Consider the following 22,883-nt stretch of genomic DNA (forward strand, 5'->3'; position numbering starts at 1 on the left):
TCTGTTGATCTGCTAGAGAATTCCATGTACCTCTTTACATCCCATCCCATTTGTGAAATCTTTAGAAAGAAAGTGTGAAATCTACTATCTGACTTATTATTTCCCTCACCATTTTTGTTCTCTTACACCAAGGAGCATCTGACATTAGTTATGGGTGCATAGGGGACTCTAATGGGATTGCCCTGAATGACAAAAGGATGACAGAAAATCTGGGGACTGCTCAGCATCTCCTGCTATTTGTTTTATCTGTTCATGTAAAGCCCACCGCAACAAGCCCCCCCTCCCCATGATCAGATTTATTTCTTGCAATCATCTCACAGATGCACCAGTAATTTGCAATTCAGTTACCTTTCACCAGCACCCTATAATAACCCAAAACCTCAAATACCTCTGCCACCAACATTCTACCTGTATTCACTGCCATAACTACTGTCTTCGTCTTCGGATATTGTGAAAGGAATATCCTCTGCATTTCTTCCTTTATCCTGGACAAATTCTTCATCCACCCCAGCTTGCCGCAATGTTTCACGGTATCGTCTCTCAGCTTCTGATGTAGCATTTTTCTAAAGAAAAAAAAATTGTTATTGCGCTGAGAAAAGATATATGATGAAATAAAAGCAAAATACTGCAAATGTTGGAAATCTGAAATAAAAAGAGGAAGTGCTGGAAGTACTCAGCAGGACCAGCAGCCTTTGTGGAGAGAGAAGCAGAGTTAACGCTTCAGGTCTGGGATCTTTCATCAGATATATGGTGCACTCTTTCACATGTAGATGTTGAATTTAAATAATTTTCAGTCTTATGTTTCATTATCTCTCCTTTTCCCTCCAGAATGCATTGACTTCCTTTGATGGTTAATAGTTTTACTGATGGTAGGTGGTCACCTTTGGGCACTTCTCTCGAGTGGAGATTCTTCCAGTATCCTTTCGACAGGTCATTGACCCGAAACATTAACTCTGTTTCTCTCTCCACAGATGCTGCCTCACCTGCTGAGTATTTCCAGCATTTTCTGTTTTTATTTCAGATTTCCAGCATTGGCAGTGTTTTGCTTTTGTATATGTAGCTCTGTGCTTTATTGCTCACAAACATTTACTTCCTCACCTGCATAACTTGTTCAAAGAGGTAGGGTCTGCTGCGGACTCGCCTCTTCATCTCCTCCAGTTCCCTCTTGTACTCTTTCTTCCTCTTGAGGTCTGTCTGCCTGAAAATGAAGCAACGACCGATTCATTAGAATTTGGGCACATCAAGGTCTCACAAACTACAGGGGAGATAAAGGACCAGTTAATCTCTTTGGTGTTGGTTGACAGAGAATGTTGGGCATACACTGGTAGAACTCTCTTGCTCGTCTCTGAAATAACGTCATGCAATCCTTTACATCCAACTGAACAGAGATAATATAAATCATATCTAATTGTTATTAATAGAGCACATAGTAGATAAGCCATTTTATTATTATATGTTACTGGTATTATGATACGTCTTTATTTAGATACAGCTAAAAAGTGGTACAGCAAAAACCATACAAACCTATACTGCTTCAATGTTTCTTTGTACGTCTCTGCTAGGCTTTGATGAGGGTCCACAACTTTAGCCCGCATCAATAATGTTTTGCTCATGTCTTGGGTATTCATCTTGTACCTCTCCATCCATTGAGCTTTCTCTAGTTCTTGTTTATCCCGTGCTTCCAGGGATTTCCTATGGGATAAAATCAGATTACCTATTCAAAGGGCTATCAAACCCATCCTGGTGCTTAAAGTGACTGTGTCCCGACCCAAAGATGGATTTGTCTTACTAACCTTTCTGCCACCAAAGTAGGAACATAGGAGCAGGAGTAGGCCATTCAGCCCACCGAGCCTGCTCCACCATTCAATACGATCATAACTGATCAGCCACTTTAATGCCATTTTCCTGTACTATCCCCATATCCCTTTGTCATTCATACTTAGAAATCTGTCAATCTCTGATTTAAACTGGGGTAGAGAATTCCAAAGATTCACAACCCTCTGAGTAAAGAAATTTCTCCCCATCTCTGTTCTAAGTGGCTTCCCCATTTTTTTTGTCTCCCTTGGTTCTAGACTCCCCAATCATGTCTTTGGCAAGTCGAAGCTCAATTTCTCCAGTACTCTCCACCTGCCTCCTCCGTTCCGCCTTGTAGAAACTCAATTTATCTATCACTCTGTCAATCATATGCTATCCTATCACAAGTCCTGTACACCTATCACTTTTGTCCTTACCAACCTCCAATGACGCACTGACTTTAATATCCTTATTCATGTTTTTCGATGCCTTCAAGGCCCCATTCCACTCACCTCTACCACTTTCTTTAGCCCTACACTCAGCATGCATACACCACTCTTCTGATTCTGGTCTGCTGTGTGTTACTACACCTCACAGTCCACTCAGCAGATAGAAACTTCTGCCATCAAGTCTGTGCTCTCGAACGCTATTCCTAAATCCATTCACCACACATACCACCTTCAAAATCCTCCTCAAAACTTTCAACTTCTACTGTGCCTTTAATGATCTCCTGTAACTTCTCCCATTTCCTGCTTGGTACTCTCTAAGTTCCTGGAAAGTATGGTGGGACATTTGTTCTAGGAAAGGTGCTATATAAATATAATTATAGTTGGCTGCTATACAAGTTGTCAATTTATATCCAAGTTTAAGTTGTTATTGGCTGTTCTAAGTGTAAATGGTAGTTGGCTGATATATAAATGTGAACTGTCGTTGGCTGTCATGCAAAAGTAAGTTATTGTTGGATGTTTCCTAGTGTAAGTTGTATTTGGCTCCTACTTAATTCAGTTGTTGGCAGTAATACAAGTTTAGGTTGTTGCTGGCTATGCGAGTGTAAGTTATTGGCTATTAAGCAAATATGTATAAATTGTTGCTGTTGGCAACAATAAGTTGTTGCTGTAAATGCAAGCTGTTGTTGGCTGCTTTGTAAGTAAGTTGCTGTTGGATCTTTCATAAGTGTGAGTTATATTTGGTTGCTTTTAAGTGTAGGTTGTTATTTGCTGCTTTACAAGCATACATGACTGTCACTGTTGCCTGTTATACAAGCGTAAGCTGTTGTTTGTCCTTCCAAGCTTCGTTTGTCCAGGAGACCCACTTCCTGCTCCCTTGACCCTAATTCCTCCAAACTGCCGACCACCCAACTTTCCTTCCTAGCCCATATTAGCTAATATTGTTAACTGTTTCTTCACCTCAGCTACTGTCCTTCTCCCCCTTCAAATTTGCCATTATCACCTCCAGCTCAAAAAAACTCATCGCTGACCCTTCTGCCTTTGTAAACTAATGTGCCTAGCCCCAATACGAGTGCAAAATACTGTGCAAGCTGGAAAGCTGAAATACAAACAGAAAATTCTGCAAAAACTCAGATCAGACTGATGCCCAATTTCCCTTTCCTCTCCAAAGTCTGTGAACATTGTCACTCCCTAAATCTGTGCCCATCTTACACACAACTCCATGTTTGAACCCATCAGTTCTAATGAAAGGTCATTGGCCTGAAATATTAACTCTACTTCTCTCTTCACAGATGCAGTCTGACTTGCTGAATATTTCCTGCATTTTCTGTTTTTATTTCAGATTTCCAGCATTCGCAGTTTTTGGCATTTGTAATCGTGGTGAGCAGTTGTTTTTTTTTTAAAGAGTGGAGGAAAGCACACTCGTTGGATCAATATTAGAGCTACAGCTCTTTTTCATATATATTAATGACCTGGACCCTGAACTTGGGTATACAGAGCAGAATTTTAAAGTTTGCAGAAGACATGAAACTTAAAAATTTAATAAATAGTGAGGAGGATAGTATCATGCTAGGCCCCCAACTGCCAAGAATGAGGCACATTATTTTGTCATGAACATTGATTTTAAATTGTTACTGGAGTGAAGAAAGGACTTGTTAAACAGATCAGCCGTGGCTGGAAAATACATTTGCATATTAACAGACGATGATTGGAAAGACAAAGGACCATTTCCTGACACATTCAACCCACAATGGACCTTGATCACCAGGTATGGTGTGTAAGAGGAGCATTCCAGAGACTGCTAAGGTGATACAATCCAAGACGTGGTCAGACCAATTAGTCACATGACTAACCTGCTTGGCACTCTGGGTTTTTGTGAATTGTACAAACAGTTTGAACTCAAAGACTGTTTGCTCCTGGACTGAAGATCTCTCCTGTCTGCTCCCATCTCTTTCTCAAGCCTCTGAATCCACTGACGACACATGAACTCGAGAGAGAAAAGTCTCCTACAGCGAACAAGGTTTAAGAAGAATACTGGGCCCCAACGAAAAGCAAGATCTACCTACAATCAAGGACTACTACAGTGAGCTCGAAGAACCGTAACAAAAACTCTTCAGATATTGCCTCAAACTTTTCCACTTTATTTTTTTCTTCTGCTCTTTTCTGTATCTATTTGCATGTGTGTATTGCATATGCATGCTTGCGTGGGCATATCGTGTATCCGTAGGTGTTAACAGAATTAGAGTTTAAGTTCAATAAATTTCAACTTTTCGTCTTTAAACCTAAGAAAACCTGTTTGTGCAGGTTTCTTTGCCTTATAATTGGAAAGCGGTGAACAAGGATTCACCAAGGGGGAGCTAAAAACACTGTTTAAAATTAAACCCTGTTACTGTAAGACCAGGTGAAGGCTGAGAGGGATCCCTAGACACCTTTTTCACCTGGTTGTAACAATAACAACAGACTTCAGGAGGACATAGGCAGACTGGTGAAATGGGCAAACAATGGCAGATAAAATTTAACGCAGGGAAGTGTGAAGTGATTTATTTTGGTAGGAAGAATGAGAAGAAGCAATAAAACTAAATGGTACAATTTCAAAGGGGTTGCAAGAACAGGGAGACTTAAGAATGTATGTACACAAATCTTTAAAGGTTGTTAAAAAGTCATACAGGGTCCTTGGCTTTATGAATAGAGTACAAAAGCAAGGAAATTGTGCTAAATCTTTATAAAACACTGTCAGGCCAGAAGTTAGTATTGTGTGACCATTCTGGACACCATGCTTTAGGAAGAATGTCAAAGCCTTAGAGAGGATGCAGAGGAAATATTAAAAGAAAATAGTACCACTGATGAGAAACTTCAGTTAGGTGGAAAGTCTAGATTTTTATTTACTCACCCAAAGGAGAATTTATGTAAACCCTCTGGGGTACTATAGCATTGTGGCTATGTTACTGGACTAGTAATCCAAAGGCATGAACTAATAATCCAGAGAAATGAGTTCAAATCTCAGCACAGCAGATGGGGAATTTAATTAAATAAATCTGGAATAAAAAGGCTAGCATCAGTAAAGGTGAAATCTCTAGAAAATGAAACTACTGTTTTAAAAAAAAAAAACCCCATCTGGTTCATAATGTCCATCAGGGAAGGAAATCTGCCATCCTTACCTGGTCTGGTCTATAGGACTCCAAACCCACTACAATGTGGTTGATTCTTATGACCTAGCAAGCCACTCAGTTGTCTTCAAGAAGGAAGCTCACCACCACCTTCCCAAGGGCAATTAGGGATGGGCAATAAATGCTGGCCTTGCCAGCAACAGCTACATTCCATGAACAAGTTTAAAAAAAAAAAATGTGAGGCAGACTTCACAATCCATTACTTGGTGAACTTATTTTCAATGTATTAAAAAGAAAGCATGGACTCATCTATCATGACGGTTTATGCTTAACTTCCAATTTTGTTTTACCTGACAGCTGATTGTCTTTTTCTTGCAGCATCTGTTGTATAGGTGGGAAGCGTATCAGAAGATAGTGAATGAATGCCACTGAAAGAATTGCTTCTAGTCAAGTGTATCTTTGCTTTTTTATGAGAATGCTGTAAACATGATAGCAAAGTAACTATTATAAGCTTGAAGAATTATACAATATCATAATTGTTTAATGCAAGATTTTTATAAGAAACTAACCATTTTTATAAGAAATAAGGACAAATTATTGTACCTACACTAAAGTTGGGATAATTAAGTGCAGTTAAATCACTATCCACTCGGCTGGGAGTGTACTACAGGCCTCCAAACAGTCAGGCAGATATGTAGGCAAATCTCAGAATAGTATAAAAATAATAGGGTAATAATAGTAAGGGATTTCAACTTCCCCTATATTAGAGGGGATAGTATTAGTGCAAAAAGCTTAAAGGGGGCGGAATTCTTCAAGTGCATTCGGGACAGCTTTTTGAGCCAGCACATAGAGCGTCCTACAAGAGGAGGAGCGGTACTGGACTTAATTCTAGGGAATGAAGCCGGACAAGTGGTAGAAGTGGCAGTGGGGGAGCATTTCAGGGATGGTGACCATAATTCTGTAAGATTTAAGATTGTTATGGAAAAGGACATAGAGGGACCAGAAATAAAAGTACTGAATTGGGGGAAGGCGAATTTCAATATGATAAAACAGGATCTGGCCAAAGTGAACTGGGAGCAGCTTCTAATAGGAAAGTCTAATTCAGACCAGTGGAAGTCATTTAGAAAGGAAATTGTGAGGGTTCAGGTCCAGCATGTTCCCGTAAAGGTGGGACCAACAGGTCAAGGGAACCCTGAATGTCAAGGGATATAGAGGATTGTATTAGGGGAAAAGAAGGAGGCGTATGGCAGATTCAGAGTGCTGAAAACAGCAGAGGCCCTAGGAGTATGTGTAGGGGAGTACTTAAAGTAATTAGGAGAGCGAAGAGGGGGCATGAAAAATAATTGGCAGACAAGAAAAAGGAAAATCCCAAGGTGTTTTATAATTATGTTAGGGACAAGAGGATAACCAGGGAAAATGTGGGGCCCATTAGGGATCTAAGAGGCAATCTGTGTGTGGAGCCAGAGGACATAGGTGAGGTTTTGAATGATTACTTTTCATCTGTGTTCACTATGGAGAGGGACGATGTAGGTATAGTGATCAGGGAGGGGGATTGTGATATACTTGATCAAATTAGCATTGAAAAGGAGAGAGTATTAGCAGGCTTAAAGCTGGATAAATCCCCAGGCCCAGATGAGATGTATCCCAGGCTGCTATAATGAGACAAGGGAGGGCATAGCGGGGGCTCTGACACACATTTTCTGATCCTCTCTGGCCACAGGAGAGGTACCAGAGGACTGGAGGATAGTGAATGTGGTACCATTGTTCAAGAAGGGGAGCAGGGATAAACCAGGTAATTATAGGCCTGTGAGTCTAACATCAGTGGTAGGGAAATTATTGGGAAAAAATTCTGAGAGACAGGATTAATCTCCACTTGGAGAGGCAGGGATTGATCAGGGATAGTCAACATGGCTTTGTCAGGGGGAGATCGTGTTTAACAAATTTGATTGAATTTTTCGAGGAGGTGACTAGAGGTGTAGATGAGGGTAAAGCAGTTGATGTAGTCTACATGGACTTCAGTCAGGCTTTTGATAAGGTCCTGCATGGGAGATTGGTTAAGAAAGTAAAAGCCCATGGGATCCAGGGTAATTTGGCAAATTGGATTCAAAATTGGCTTAGTGGAAGAAGGCAGAGGGTAAGGGTAGAGGGTTGTTTTGTGAATGGAGGCCTGTGACCAGTGGGGTACCGCAGGGATCGGTGCTGGGACCCTTAATGTTTGTAGTGTACATTAATGATTTAGACGTAAATATAGGAGGTATGATCAGTAAGTTCGCAGACGACACAAAAATTAGTGGTGTCATGAATAGTGAGGAGGAAAGACTTAGATTACAGGACGATATAGATGGGCTGGTAAGATGGGTGGTGCTGTGGTAAATGGAGTTTAATCCTGAGAAGTGTGAGGTGATGCACTTTGGGAGGTCTAACCTGGCAATAGAATATACCATGGATGGTAGGACCCTAGAGAGTACAAAGGGACCTTGGGGTGCTTGTCCATAGATCACTGAAGGCAGCAGCACAGGTAGATAAGATAAGGTGGTTAGGAAGGCATACAGGATACTTGCCTTTATTAGCTGAGGCATAGAATATAAGAGTAGGAAGGTTATGATGGAGCTGTATAAAACACTGGTTAGGCCACAGCTGGAGTACTGTGTACAGTTCTGGTCACCACACTATAGGAAGGATGTGATTGCAATGGAGAGGGTGCAGAGGAGATTCACCAGGATGTTGCCTGGGCTGGAGCATTTCAGTTATGAAGAGAGACTGGATAGGCTGGGGTTGTTTTGCTTGGAGCAGGGAAGGCTGAGGCGGGATTTGTTTAGGGATATACAAAATTATAAGGGGCATTGATGGGTTAGATAGGAAGACACTTTTTCCCTTAGCGGAGGGGTCAATAACTAGGGGGCATAGATTTAAGGTAAGGGGCAGGAAGTTTAGAGGGGATTTGAGGAAATTTTTTTTCACTCAAAGGGTGATTGGAATCTGGAACACACTGCCTGAAAGGGTGGTAGAGCCAGGAACACTCACGACATTTAAGAAGTATTTGGATGAGCACTTGAAATGCTATTGCATACAAGGCTACAGGCCAAGTGAAGGGAAATGGGATTAGTTTGGATGGGTGCTTGATGGTCAGCGCAGGCGCATTGGGCCGAAGGGCCTGTTTCTGTGCTGTAAAACTATATGACTCTAAATGAATGTCATTTCCACCAAAAGAAGCTTCAAGTATCTGAATCAAGGGCATCAGTTAAGGTTACAGCCACCATCTGATCCCCAATATTTGATTAGACTGTCTACTCCTGATAATTCAAAATCATTTTTGCATTAAAAAAAACCTGAATCATCCAATATTTTGAATAAAGTCATGTAAACAACACAGAACAATAGCATCAAAAATCGATCCAGATGATTTGGATTAAGCAAGTTTGTACTATGAGTAGATTGTACGCAAGCCGATATCTGGGTGGTGGGTACAGTGAAGAGAATATGGAATATAGGGGACATTTTGCACCAAGTGCACATAAATGAGCTGTCCTGGAGCGGGGGAGGGGGCTGCTGGAGATTTCACCCTGTGCTTCCTCAACACCAGGATCATTGAGCAGAGTTTGATTTTTTTTTAAGAATGGAGTTACTGTGCTGCTGCTCAAGACTCGCGATGGTGAGGTGCTGCAAGCTTATTAGTTTTGAAAATGATGCTAATGAGTCCTGGGCTCCTTTTCCATGCTGTGTTCACCCCGGTTACTGTTTAAGAATCTGTCTGATCCAGAGATAAATTTTGGCATTGATAGCTCTACTCCAATTGTGAGTTGCTAACTCAGCACAAGTCACATATTGAACTTAAGACCAACTAGATCGAGAGGGCTGAGAAACTACGTCAAGTAGTGCACTTAACCTCTGAGCCACAGAGTTGCCAAATAATTTACATTTGATTTGACAAGTACAAACTCTGTTTCTTACTTTCAGTCTGGAGTATTCCAGTGACTCTCTCAATTTTGCTCATCGGAGTTACATCTTACCAGCCAGTTCTATGTTGCACGTGTGGTCTAGAATGGGATATAGGTATTTTTTCCACACTTGATTACGTACAAGTAAAGTCTCAAGGGTAAAATTGCCACGGTCATTCCCCATTCTTCTGCCGCAACTTCGGCGGAAGATTGGTGGAAATCCTGGAGTAATAGTGTAATCAATAGCTTGAAAACCAGGCGGGTTCTATTGGTGGGCAATCTGCACTGCCCAGTAAGCGAAGACAAAAATCTACTCCCATGCATCCAGACAGGAATTCCAGTATGTATAGGGCTGCTGGCATTAATTCTCAAAATACACCAAGCTTTGACAGATTCTTCCAACCGATGGCACTGCAGTGAAAAACTTACCTTTGATACAGCTTCACTTGTTTTACTTTGCCGTGTTGGTAAATTTGATGTGTGGAGTTTAAAGGGCACACATTTAGTCGTCTCCTTCATCTCCTGCTTTCTTCTCGCTTCTCTCTGAAATGTTTTGTAGAGTTTTGCATAGTCAGGAACTTCTGGATTTATCCTTGGCTTGAACTTTGGACTTTCTTCTAGGAATCCCAACTTTTCCCGGCTTGTTTTCGCAGAGCTTGTTCTGGCCAGCTCTTTTTTGTGCGGATGAAGATCTATAGGTGAGGTAGCAATTTTGAGCAAGTCCGCAGCTCGCATCTGTATCCGGATCTTTCTGAACAGTTCCTCTTCTTTCAGGAACAGAGGGAAAAAAAAAAGTATTTCAACAGAAAAATTCTTAGCAGTGTACTTGGTAGTATTGATACGTGATATCATGGCACTGGGAAGCGGATAAGCAAAGATTCAGACTCAACACTGCACGATTGGCATCTCAGCTGTGCTGCTATGGAGAGTTGCTCAGCAGAAGCCTGCCTGGTCTCTCCTGTTAGGAATAGTTGTCTAACATTTCAGCTCAGTCAGTTTTGAATCTCATAAGAATGCTCTTAAGTGCTACTCCGTGGGGCTGACAGAGGTTTACTAATAATTAATTATCAAATGTGTTGTGGGGTGTGTTGGACTTTCAACAGCTGTGTAATGGACAGCATGTGAATTGGTTTGTTCTTGAGATTTATGCAGCAAATTTCCAATCTCAGCCATCTTGTACACCGGAAGAGACAGGGGCGGAGCAAGGGCCAGAAACAAAACCACAATGAGGTGCAAAATAAATTGATTGCCAACCCTCACTTTTGCCACTGACCACTCTCAAGACGGCTCCTATTTCTAGTCAAGAGCTGCATAGGCAGATGCCGGAGATCAGGTTACCATCCCATCTGGAGATGGTCTGTGCCATGGGGAATTCTGTTTCAGTTCCCGCTGTGTAGCATGACCAGAATACTTCAGCACAATGTAGACCATTCAGTGTTTATGCATATTGTAAGCAGTTACTCAGTTTACCTTTTAGTTTCTCGCTTACTGTTGGATCCTGAACGGACCGTGGAATTTTCTTTATCTGTTTTGCCGTCTTCACGGTTTCTGGTGCCACTGTACTGAGCTGTAGTTTCAACTTCTCCTTCCTCCCTTCCTCCTTCTCTGTAAAATTAAATGGTTTCTGTGTGGACATCAGAAACTCTCTGCGCTTCTCTTTTTCTCTCCTCCTCCTTTCCTCATTCCGTTCATTCATTTCGTCATAAAGTTGCAGATAAACATGAGCGGGTACAGGAAGAGCTCGGAATTTCTTCTGGCATTCTGCCTCTTCCTTCTTCCGTCTTTCCACTAGCTCCTTCTCTATTTCCAGCAATAGCCTAGATCTGAGAAGCTGAGTCTTTTGACCTTCCCGCATAGTCATGTTGAATGGCTGAGGGACTGCACAAAACAATTCAGTAAGAAAATATGTACAGAGTAATGCAACAGTGATGGATGCTACACAAGTTCTTTTCAGCATGTTAAAACATTCATTAATCATTGATTGTCTTTGCTCTGAATGATAGAAGAGTATCAGCAGTGCAATTCCGCTCTCCTTAATTACATAGACTCTACAGCACAGAAACAGGCCATTCAGTCCAATAGGTCTATGCTGGTGATTATTCTGCATATAAGCTTCCTCCCACCTTACTTTATCTCACCTTATCAACATATCCTTCTATTCCCTTCTCCCTTATCTACTTATCTAGCATTCCCTTAAATGCATCTACTCTACCCGGGTCAACCACTCAATGTGGTAGCAAGTTCCACATTCTAACCACTGAGTAAAGAAATTGTTCCTGAATTCCTTATTAGATTTAAGAATATAAGAACATAAGAAATGGGAGCAGGAGTAGACCATTCGCCTCTTCGAGTCTGCTCCACATTCAATACGATCATGGCTGATCTTCTGCCTCAATTCCAGTTTCCTGCCCACTCCCCATATCCTTGATTCCCTGAGAAACCAAAAATCTGTCCATCTCAGCCTTGAATACACTCAACAATGGAGTATCCACACCCTCTGGGTAGAGAATTCCAAAGATTCACAAAAGTGAAGAAATTTCTCCTCATCTCAGTCCTAAGCTGAGCCCCTGTGTTCTAGGTTCACCAGCCAGGGAGCTATCTTATATTTATGATCTTTGGTTATTTTTGAGCCAACCAAGGTGCAGAATGTCATCTGAAACAGAGTACCTTTCCACTTTGCAGATCAAATGCACCCAGGTCAGCTATAACACAGGCTGTATGCAAAGTAGTGCTCCGTCTGTCCTCCCGCAACAACCATCAAACTTAGAAGAACGCCCCTGCTGAACTAGTGTAAATTCTTCACTTCATTACATCAGCCACCTTATATTCTCTTTTTTTAATATTAATTGTGAGTTTATCACTGCACTGTCCATCACCTATTACACAGGGCGGACATTTTGTCATCCCCACCTTTGTTTTAACACTGATGACAAATAATCTTGGAGATGTGTTGGTACGGCTGACTCCTCGTTCCTCAATCCTCCATTTAAAGCAGCAGAGTTTATAGTTCTCGTGATTCCAATACTGGATATTCTTGCCCCTGAGTTTCCTTCTTTATCTGCCCTGCTTTGCTGAAGGCAATGGCTCAAACTCCGATATTTTTCCACAAGCATAACATAACAACTCTCTAGTAATGAGGAGTCGTAAAGATGTCATCTCTTCCCAAATCTGATCTACAGAGCGTAATCTGGTGGTGCATTGTACATGAGAAAATGTGACTTAATTTTCATTCATTTCAGGTTGTACAGTACTCTTCCATTAGTCTTTTATGCATATGATGATCTTTACCTCTCCTACCCCCAGGTCTGTTGGCCATTCCTAGGGCTGGCGGAGGTCAAGGCGGTAAATGGGGAAATTGGGTAGCTAACTGGGCTCCATTTCCTTGCTAGTATTTACATGCGGCTGCTGGGAAATGAGTGGCTGGTAGCTGTACCAGCAGAGTTGGAGGGAAAGAAATTGAGTTTGAAGCTGGAAAGTAGCAGTAAGCCTCACTAACTGATTTTGCCCATTTTCTATTACTCTCCCACCCGATTTTAGGTGGCATTGTGAAGGAAAACCCAGCCCCAGATATCTTTCTTTTACTTTAATCTTTGTGCAAGTAGTTATAATTCCCATTCCCCAACTGTTAATTGTAGAAGACCTACTGGATTCTTTGGTACAATGCTAAAAGATATTTAGATATAGAATACCCCTGAAATATATATATTTTTTCATTTGTGACTCTTAATAAATTTCTCCTTCTGACAGAAAATGTTTTCTTTGCTATGAAAAGCTTGGTTTCTCTGTAGTTCAGTGATTCTCAAGCTGGGGTTGCCGGACCCTTGAGCAACTGTAGAGACTTTCCAAGGGGTTTGCAAAATAATGTGAAAATGCAAGCTGGATTGGAGTGTGGTCGCCACGTGTGCAGCGCAGAATGGGCTGGCTGTCTCACTAGCAGGGGAGCATGCATGGAGCAGCACTGAAGTGGCATGAAAGTACATATCTGTTTTCTTAAAAGCATTATTAAAATGCTCTCTATAATCAGCACTTTCATATCATAAGTGTTATACAGTATAATTTAGATGGTCCGTGATTACTAATCCATTGGAAAAGGGTCCTTCAACCCAAATAAGTTTGAAAACCGCTAGTGTTAATACAAAATAAAAACAAGAAATGCTGGAACCACTCAGCAGGTCTGGCAGCATCTGTGGAAAGAGAAGCAGAGTTAACGTTTCGGGTCAGTGACCCTTCTTCGGAACTAGCAAATATTAGAAATGTCAAAGGTTATAAGCAAGTGAGGTGGAGGTGGGACAAGAGATAACAAAGGAGAAGGTGGAGATTGGACCAGGCCACATAGCTGACCAAAAGGTCATGGAGCAAAGGCAAACAATATGTTAATGGTGTGTTGAAAGACAAAGCATTAGTACAAATAGGGTGTTAACAGACTGAAGGTAGAACAGCAGCAAGTCCAAACATGAAAAAAAACAGTGGGTAAGCAAACTGAACAAACTAAGGTGAAATGAAATAAACATGAAAAAAAAGTTGTATAAATGTAAAAAAGAAAAAAATAACTAAAAATAAAAGTAAAATGGAGGGCCCGTCATGCTCTGAAATGATTGAACTCAATGTTCAGTCCGGCAGGCTGTAGTGTGCCTAATCGGTAAATGAGATGCTGTTCCTCGAGCTTGCGTTGATGTTCACTGGAACATTGCAGCAATCCCAGGACAGAAATGTGAGCAGGGGGGAGTGTTGAAATGGCAAGCAACCGGAAGCTCAGGGTCCTGCTTGCGGACTGAGCAGAGGTGTTCCGCAAAGCGGTCACCCAGTCTGCGTTTGGTCTCCCCAGTGTAGAGGAGGCCACATTGTGAGCAGCGAATACAGTATACTACATTGAAAGAAGTACAAGTAAATCGCTGCTTCACCTGAAAGGAGTGTTTGGGGCCTGGGATAGTGAGGAGAGAGGAGGTAAATGGGCAGGTATTACACCTCCTGCGATTTCAGGGGAAGGTGCCATGGGATGGGGACGAGGTGGTGGGGGTAATGGAGGAGTGGACCAGGGTGTCGTGGAGGGAACGATCCCTTTGGAATGCTGACAGGGGAAGGGAGGGGAAGATGCGTTTGGTGGTGGCATCACGCTGGAGGTGGCGGAAATAGCAAAGGATGATCCTTTGGATGTGGATGCTGATGGGGTGGAAAGTGAGGACAAGGGGAACCCTGTCACGGTTCTGGGAGGGAGGGGAAGGGGTGAGGGTAGAGGTGCGGGAAATGGGCCGGACACTGTTGAGGGCCCTGTCAACAACAATGGGGGGGAATCCTCGATTGAGGAAAAAGGAGGTCATATCAGAAGCACGGTCATGGAAGGTAGCATCATCAGAGCAGATGGGTTGGTAGACAGAGAAACTGGGAGAATGGAATGCTTACAGGAGGCAGGGTGTGAAGAAGTGTAGTCGAGGTAGCTGTGGGAGTCGGTGGGCTTATAATGGATATTAGTAGACAACCTATCCCCAGAGATGGAGACAGAGAAGTCGAGGAAGAGAAGGGAAGTGTCAGACATGGACCATGTAAAGGTAAGAGAAGGGTGGAAATTGGAAGCAAAGTTGATAAGGTTTTCCAGTTCGGGGCGGGAGCAGGAAACGGCACCAATACAGTCATCAATCTACCGGAAAAAGAGTTGGGGGAGGGGGCCTGAGTAGGACTGGAACAAAGAATGCTCGACATATCCCACAAAAAGACAGGCATAACTAGGACCCATGTGGGTACCCACAGCCTTTTACTTGAAGGAAGTGAATGTACCTCTACCCTCACCCCTTCCCCTTCCTCCCAGAACCGTGACAGGGTTCGCCTTGTCCTCACTTTCCACCCCATCAGCCTCCATATCCAAAGGATCATCCTCCGCCATTTCCGCCACTCCAGCGTGATGCCACTACCAAACGCATCTTCCCCTCCCTTCCCCTGTCAGCATTCCGAAGGGATCGTTCCCTCCGCGACACCCTGGTCCACTCCTCCATTACCCCCGCCACCTCGTCCCCATCCCATGGCACCTTCCCCTGCAATCGCAGGAGGTGTAATACCTGCCCATTTACCTCCTCTCTCCTCACTAACCCAGGCCACAAACACTCCTTTCAGGTGAAGCAGCGATTTACTGGTACTTCTTTCAATGTAGTATGCTGTATTCGCTGCTCCCAATGTGGTCTCCTCTACACTGGAGAGACCAAACGCAGACTGGGTGACCGCTTTGCGGAACACCGCTGCTCAGTCCGCAAGCAGGACTCTGAGCTTCCGGTTGCTTGCCATTTCAACACTGCTCATGCTCACATCTCTGTCCTGGGATTGCTGCAGTGTTCCAGTGAACATCAACACAAGCTCGAGGAACAGCATCTCATTTACCGATTAGGCACACTACAGCCTGCCGGACTGAACATTGAGTTCAATCATTTCAGAGCATAACGGGTCCCCCATTTTACTTTTATTTTTAGTTATTTCTTCTTTTTTACAACTTTTTTTTCATGCTTATTTCATTTCACCTTAGTTTGTTCAGTTTGCTTACCCACTGTTTTTTTCATGTTTGGACTTGCTGCTGTTCCACCTTCAGTCTGTTAACACCCTATTTGTACTAATGCTTTGTCTTTCAACACACCATTAACATATTGTTTGCCTTTGCTCCATGACCTTTTGGTCAGCTATGTGGCCTTGTCCAATCTCCACCTTCTCCTTTGTTATCTCTTGCTCCACCTCACTTGCTTATAACCTTTGACATTTCTAATATTTGCTAGTTCCGAAGAAGGGTCAGTGACCCGAAACGTTAACTCTGCTTCTCTTTCCACAGATGCTGCCAGACCTGCTGAGTGGTTCCAGCATTTCTTGTTTTTATTTCAGATTTCCAGCATCCGCAGTATTTTGCTTTTATTTTAGTGTTAATATATTTGGAAAATGTTTCACCTGTAATCTGCGAAATCCAAGCTGAAGTAGCACTTTTAGGTATGCTGGACTTCTTCAGCTGAGAATGATTCTTTTTAGCATTCAGCTCTGAATCGGTTAAACTGCAGAGCTCATTCGCAGAGTAGGAATTTCTCATCATTGTATTTCTGACAAAGAAATAATAATAGCTGACAGTAAGATAAACAATGAATAAAATGGTCAGGATTGTTTGACATTGGTAATATATGGCCCAAAGACAATATAGATATCATATGTACATGACTATGCACCCCATCATATAATTTGGGTTTGCAACAGAGTCTGAATGAATTCCAAGTTTGAAAATCCTAGGTAGACTATGCTGAAGGGCATAGTGTGGAAATAAACGAAAGTGGTCCTGCTAGTGTAAACTTGCCTCTCATTGAATTAGTACTAAACTGCATTGTCATCATCTGCAGGCAGATTTCAGATCCAATTCTCCTTGGAATGGCAAGGGAATATAGATAAAACAAATTTACGAAGTTTTTTTTCAGTATATAAGAGACTATATTGTAACAAAAGGAATGAAAAGCTACAAAGGATTCTTAGACTAAAAGCACCCAGTCACACTTTGTCAGCTCTCTGCACTGTTTGTAAACATTCACTACAATTCCCACATGCTGTCACATAAGAAATGAGTTCATGGCCACGATTCAGGAGTACAAACCCACATCTTTCCATTCAGTGGCACAGGGCATAAGAGCTCCAAAGTGCTGCATCAACAAACTGCCACATCAGATCAGTTAATAGCAAAACATATTTTGTTTCAGAGTTTAACAGCAATTTTTTTATTTGTTTAAGTAGGATCATAGAACATTACTGGCTCCAAGAGTATGAATTTTAACTGAGTTGTTAAGTCCTCAATTTTAAGCTCCATCATTGGCAGCTGTACTTTCAGCTGCCTGGGCCCTAAGCTATGGAATTCCCTTGCTAAATATATCTGCATCTCTATCTCTCTCTCCTTTAAGATGCTATCTCTTTGATCAAGCTTTTTGTCATCTGTCCTGATATCTCCTTTGATGACTTGGCGTCAAAAATGTCTTTATTGATAACACTCTTGTTAAGTGCTTTAGGATGTTTTGCTGTGTTAAAAGTACTATATAAATGCAAGTTGTTGTTTTTGAAGCACCAAGAACCAATAAAAGGGGCTAATTAATGTGTATGGGAATTGAGGGGCAAATAATTAACCCAAGCTTGATGGATTTATCTACATTGACAACAATAGACTCACCCAGATAAATGCAGCTTGCAGGGAGTATGTGTTACACGAGTTCTTCCTTCATTAATTGTGAAAAACCTGTCTAGTTCCTCTGTCAGTCCCAACCTTTTTGTGTCACCCTTATTCTTCTGTTGCTCATACTGCTTGCCTAGCATCAGCAGCCTCTGCCTACATGAGTTCTTTAAGGTCAAAAGCTCTTCATAGTACTGCTTTTCAAACATTCTTTGATCTTGCTTCAAAAACTCCATTAATTCAGCTTTCTTGTTCCTGTTAAACCCAGCAGTCGGAAATTTGTTGTTGGAGTCTGGATCATGTTGAGACATATCCTGCTGAAAGATCATACAGCAATTATCATTTTATTGCAATCATTAAGAAACCATGAATGTTGTAAATCTGTAATAATATATTAAATTTTTGGATGAGAGCAGGACGTTCATTAATTGAAAGTCTCTTTCAGACACTAAGTGTCTGTTATTAAGAATTTTATACTTTTATTGTGGTAACTTTTGGTACTGTTCAAATTTTTGGCTTAACAGTAAGATATATAATATTCATATTCTTCAGATTTGTAGTTATCACATAATTCAAGTGATATCCTGTGCAAATGTATCAACCTAGATCAGATCTAGAATTCCCCAGAGCTATAATTGGTAAAGATTTACACATTATAATAAATTACTCAATTTTATCAGGTGCATTAGGTAGCTCAGTGGCACTGGACTAGCAAATCAGAGGCCATGAATTCAAAGTCCTTGCAAACAAATTTTGAATGTAATCTGGTAATTTGTGGGCTGGTGCCAGAATAAATTGAACATAAATGCTGAAATATTGTTGTAAAAACCCAGGGAAGAGTCCTACCATGTCTACTTTTGTCTGGCTTAGATGTAACTTCATAAGCACACTATGCAGTTGCCACGCATACTGGAAATGCGATGATACAACAATCATGGACTCACTCAAGAGTTATTAAAAATGGTCTTTGTCTTTAAAAAAATGAATATTTATTTTAAAAAGCGAGCAATGGTCCAAAATGATTGCCGAAGGAAAAAGGGGATTGACCTTTTGCATATTCAAATTGTCTGACAAAGACAAAGGACAAATCTTCTAAGCTACAAGGTGTTAATGGAACCCAACCTACACCTATCCTAAAATATTCCAGAATTTAATGACTTCTTCCAAAACAAAGGAGGTGTGAAGTAGCCATGTCGTGGCCACTGTGCGATCACCATGGGGAAGAAACCAGAATGTCTCCCAACAGGTGAGACATAACAGCTTTTTCTTAAAGAGACACCAGAGAGACAGAGAGAGATAGACTCATCCAGGAAAGAAGCAACATCTAACAGCTAGTGTTCCAGGCAAGTCAGGAAGCACAGTGCCCTGCTGAAAAAAATCCGACATCTACAGTATACATCAGTGAGAGCTAGAAGTAACCCACCATCTTCAACAGAACTTTCAATCAAGAGAAAAATCTACAATCATCTCAGGCCTGCATCCATCTAGAACTTGATTCTCAACAGAATTCAACAGGTTTATTGTAACCTTTACCCCCACTAAAAACCACCTCCCTCTTTTCCTTCTCTATCTGTTTCTTCTTGTGTGCGCATGCGAGTGAATGTGTGAATGGATGAGTTACAAAAATTTCAAGATAAGGCATATTGATCAATAAAAGTTGACTTTGTTTTTTAAAACCAACAAGAAAATCTGTCGCTAACTGTTAATTTGAGAAATGAAACACCAAGGGGATAAACTCTAATGCTTGCTGAGGTCAGGTGGGGAGTTGAACAGTGGGAACAACCCACGTCACACCATGTGGCCATAACACCGTTGACTCTTCATGTTCTCAGGGCACCTAGGGGTGTGCAATTAGTAATGTGTCACTTACTGTAAGGTGTCACCTACACCTCAAGTATTAATTATATAAAGATTTAGTTTAAAAATATTTGTGCTAAGAAACTGTCATCATACTTCACTCAAAATACCATAAGTATTTTCTTTAAAAGCCAGCAGTTTTCTTCTGCTTTACCTGTCCTTCATAATGTGACCTCTCCCCAAAGGTAGGAGCTGGAGCTGCCAATCTGCAGAAACTGTCCCTCTTCCACAAGCAAGTAGCATATAGCAATGCCCGTAAAGGGAAAGTCCACAACCAATATCACAAATATCCTCCAGACTGCACGGCACTGGTGAACAATACCACAGCAGATCAACCGTTCCTTAAAAATTGTAAAACGCAAAATAGCGCGGATGCTGGAAATCTGAAATAAGAATAGAAAATACTGGAAACACTCAGCAGATCAGGCAGCATCTATGGTGAGAGAAGCAGAGTTAATGTTTCTGGTGGATGACCTTCATCAGAACTGGAAAAAATTGGAGATGTAACAGGTTTTAAGTAAGGCAGGGAAAGGGGAGAGTGGAAAAAACTTTCTCCAGTCCTGAAATGTTAACTCTATTTCCCTCTCCCCAGACGCTGTCTGAGCTAGAGTATTTTCAGTATGTTCTTGTTATTTCCATTAAGAATAAAACTACAGCAAATCCAAGAAGGTCTGCTCAGTTATTTTTGTTGGTAAATTGGTAACATCTTAATTATTTTTTAAATTTCACTTTAACTCAAGGTTGGAAATGTTTTTGGTTGGGATAATCTGGAATAATACAAACATTTATAATCCACATACACCAAACCAACTGAGCCAGGACAGTGTTACCATAGCAACCGGAAACATCCAGGCCTGAGGCCTAGCAGCCAGGCTGTGGCAACAACAGCTCTGTAAAGGCAATAAAATAATCCTGCCGCCGGCAGTAGGGTCTCACTGGACACAGGTGCATCCCGTCGTGCCCGGGTTCACTATCGCCATGTTATTTAGCAGGGAAAAGGCCATTTTGTCTACACTGCTTCGGGTGATGGCCGCCCTCGCCCCCCACCATCCAGCTCTCCCGGCCCGCGTCTCCTCCTGACTTCGGCATCGGTTTCTAACGTAGGAATTAGCGAGAAACGACAAACCCTGCGACACCGGCATCTTTCAAACATCAAATTACTATCAGCATCAAATACCAAGGAAGAACCATTAGCACCGCCTTCCTCTGCACTGACTGGCGGGATCGCGACCCTGCTGTGGAAACTGATTGGATGATGTGCGTGTCAATCTCAACAGCCCCGCCCCCATTCCGCAGGCAACAAGCCGTCCTCCACTGGATGGGCTGCGCAGGCTGTGATTGGCTCAGTCATGCCACGTGTCCGCTTTCCTCACGTCCATTCAGTAATTTGGTGTATCACTAAAGATGCTTCGTAGTAAAAACCTTCCATTGATATACCGCAGTTTATGACATCTGGCAGATGGAGTATAATGTGGGAAAATGTGAAGTTGTAGGTAGGAAGAAACTTTTTCCCTTAGCTGAGGTGTCAATAACCAAGGGGCACAGATTTAAGGTAAGGGGCAGGAGGTTTAGAGGGGATTTGAGGAAAAAATAATTCACCCAGAGGGTGGTTGGAATATGGAACGCACTGCCTGAAGGGGTGGTAGAGGTAGGAACCCTCACAACATTTAAGAAGCATTTAGATGAGCACTTGAAACGCCATAGCAGACAAGGCTGGAAAATGGGATTAGAATAGGTAGGTGCTTGATGGCCACTACGGACATGATGGGCCTGCTTCTGTGCTGTATAACTCTATGACTCCATGCTCGCTTTGGCAGGAAGAATAAAAAAGCAATTACTTAAACAGAATTCAGAGGTGCAGAGGGATCTAGCTGTTCTAGTGCAGGAGTCACAAAAGGTTAGTATGCAGGTACAGCAGATAATAAAGAAGGCTAATGGAATGCTATCTGTTTATTATGAGAGGAATTGAAAATAAAAGTCAGGATGTTATGCTTCAGTTATACAGGGCATTGGTGAGACCACATCTCGAATACTGTGTGCAGTTTTGGTCCCCTTATTTAAGGAAAGATGTAAATGCGTTGGAGGCAGTTCAGAGGACATTTACTAGATTGAGCAGATTGTCTTATGAAGAAAGGTTGGACAGACTGAGCTTGTTTTCACTGGAGTTTAGAAGAGTGAGGGGAGACTTGATTGAAGTTTATAAGATCCTGAATGGTCTTGACAGGGTGGATGTGGAAGGGATGTTTCCTCTTGTGGATGAGTCCAGAACTAGGAGGCACTGTTTTAAAATTAGGACAGAGATGAGAAATTTTTTCTCTTGAGGGTTGACTTTGGAACACTCTGCCTCAGAAGGTGGTGGAGGTGGAGTCAGTGAATATTTTTAAGGCGGAGGTAGATAGATTCTTGTAAGGCAAGGGAATCAAAGGTTATCGGGGGTAGATAGGAATATGGAATTCTAAACACAAACAGATCAGCCCTGATCTTATTGAATGGCGAAGCAGGCTCGAGGGGCTGAATGGCCTACTTCAGCTCCTAATTTGTATATTCATATGAAATGCTTTTGAAGAGTGGTCACTGTTGTAAAGCAGCCAATTTGCACACAGCAAGCCCCAATAAATCTGAAAGTTTCCCTCCAAGTCACACTCCATGCTGAATTGGGAATATATCACCATTTCTTCATCGTCATTAGGTCAAAATCCTAAAACTCCCTGACAGCACTGTGGGTTTTCCTACACCACACAGAATGAAGTAGCTCAAGAAGGCTGCTCACTACCACATTCTCAAGGGCAATTTGTGATGGACAAAGCAACAGCCACATCCTATGAATGAGTTTTTAAAAAAAGCAAGGAAACAAATGATCAGATCTCCTTCAGTCATCTTTTGTTTCTTTTATTGTCCTATAACCAGTAACTTTTTCCTTGCACAATCATCTCTTTTGTCATTTAATCACAGACTCTCTTTCATCCCGAATACTTGACAGGGTGGATGTGGAAAGGATGTCTCCTTGTGTGGGAGAATCTAGAACCAGGGGTCACTGTTTAAAAATAAGGGGTCGCCCATTTAAGACAGAGATGAGGTGAAATTTTTCTCCCAGAGGGTCATGAGTCTTTGAAACTCTCTTCCTCAAAAGGCAGTGGAAGCAGAGTCTTTGAATATTTTTAAGGCAGAGGTAGATACTTGGTTAATACCTGTCATAGCTCGAACATTTTCCAGCTCTGTTGATAACTCAGTGATCTGAAATGTTTACTGTTTTTCTCTCTCAGCAGATGCTGCCTGACCTAGAATCATTGAAAATTTACAGCACAGAATGTGGCCTTTAAGCCCATCGTGTCGGTGCTGATCTGCTGAGCAATTTTTATTTTTATTTCAGATTTCCGTACAACCATACGAATTAGGAGCAGGAGTAGGCCACTCGGCCCCTCGAGCCTGCTCCACCATTCAGTAAGATCATGGCTGATCTGATTGTAACCTCAACTCCACATTCCCACTCACCCCCTTGCTTATCAAGAATCTATACAGAATGGCTCCAGAACGTGCTGTTCTGAGAAACTATCCCAAAAGCATTCTATGAACT

At 41.9% G+C, this 22,883-nt stretch overlaps 1 protein-coding gene across 9 annotated transcripts in view; it reads right to left on the bottom strand.

Annotated features, from left to right (window-relative positions):
• fam161b (FAM161 centrosomal protein B) overlaps window positions 1–20,528 on the bottom strand; it is a 23,735-nt gene extending 3,207 nt beyond the window's left edge. The window contains exons 1-10 of one of the 9 annotated variants that reach the window (XM_068038632.1): window positions 20,436–20,489; window positions 19,464–19,692; window positions 17,453–17,769; window positions 16,204–16,349; window positions 10,756–11,163; window positions 9,715–10,052; window positions 5,698–5,825; window positions 1,525–1,692; window positions 1,099–1,198; window positions 409–563 (exon numbers count right to left, since the gene is read on the bottom strand). In XM_068038632.1, coding sequence (XP_067894733.1) covers window positions 409–563; window positions 1,099–1,198; window positions 1,525–1,692; window positions 5,698–5,825; window positions 9,715–10,052; window positions 10,756–11,163; window positions 16,204–16,349; window positions 17,453–17,763 — 1,754 coding nt within the window. In that variant the 5' untranslated portion in view covers window positions 17,764–17,769; window positions 19,464–19,692; window positions 20,436–20,489. Of the gene's footprint in view, window positions 1–408; window positions 564–1,098; window positions 1,199–1,524; window positions 1,693–5,697; window positions 5,826–9,714; window positions 10,053–10,755; window positions 11,164–16,203; window positions 16,350–17,452; window positions 17,770–18,298; window positions 18,410–19,463; window positions 20,099–20,139; window positions 20,173–20,245; window positions 20,414–20,435 lie in introns of those variants that run through there. The other 8 variants (XM_068038633.1, XM_068038626.1, XM_068038625.1 and 5 more) reach the window with 8 other exon arrangements.
• Window positions 20,529–22,883: the final 2,355 nt, after the last annotated feature.

The sequence above is a fragment of the Heterodontus francisci genome, chromosome 9 (assembly GCF_036365525.1).
Source record: "Heterodontus francisci isolate sHetFra1 chromosome 9, sHetFra1.hap1, whole genome shotgun sequence".
Lineage (NCBI taxonomy): Eukaryota > Metazoa > Chordata > Chondrichthyes > Heterodontiformes > Heterodontidae > Heterodontus > Heterodontus francisci.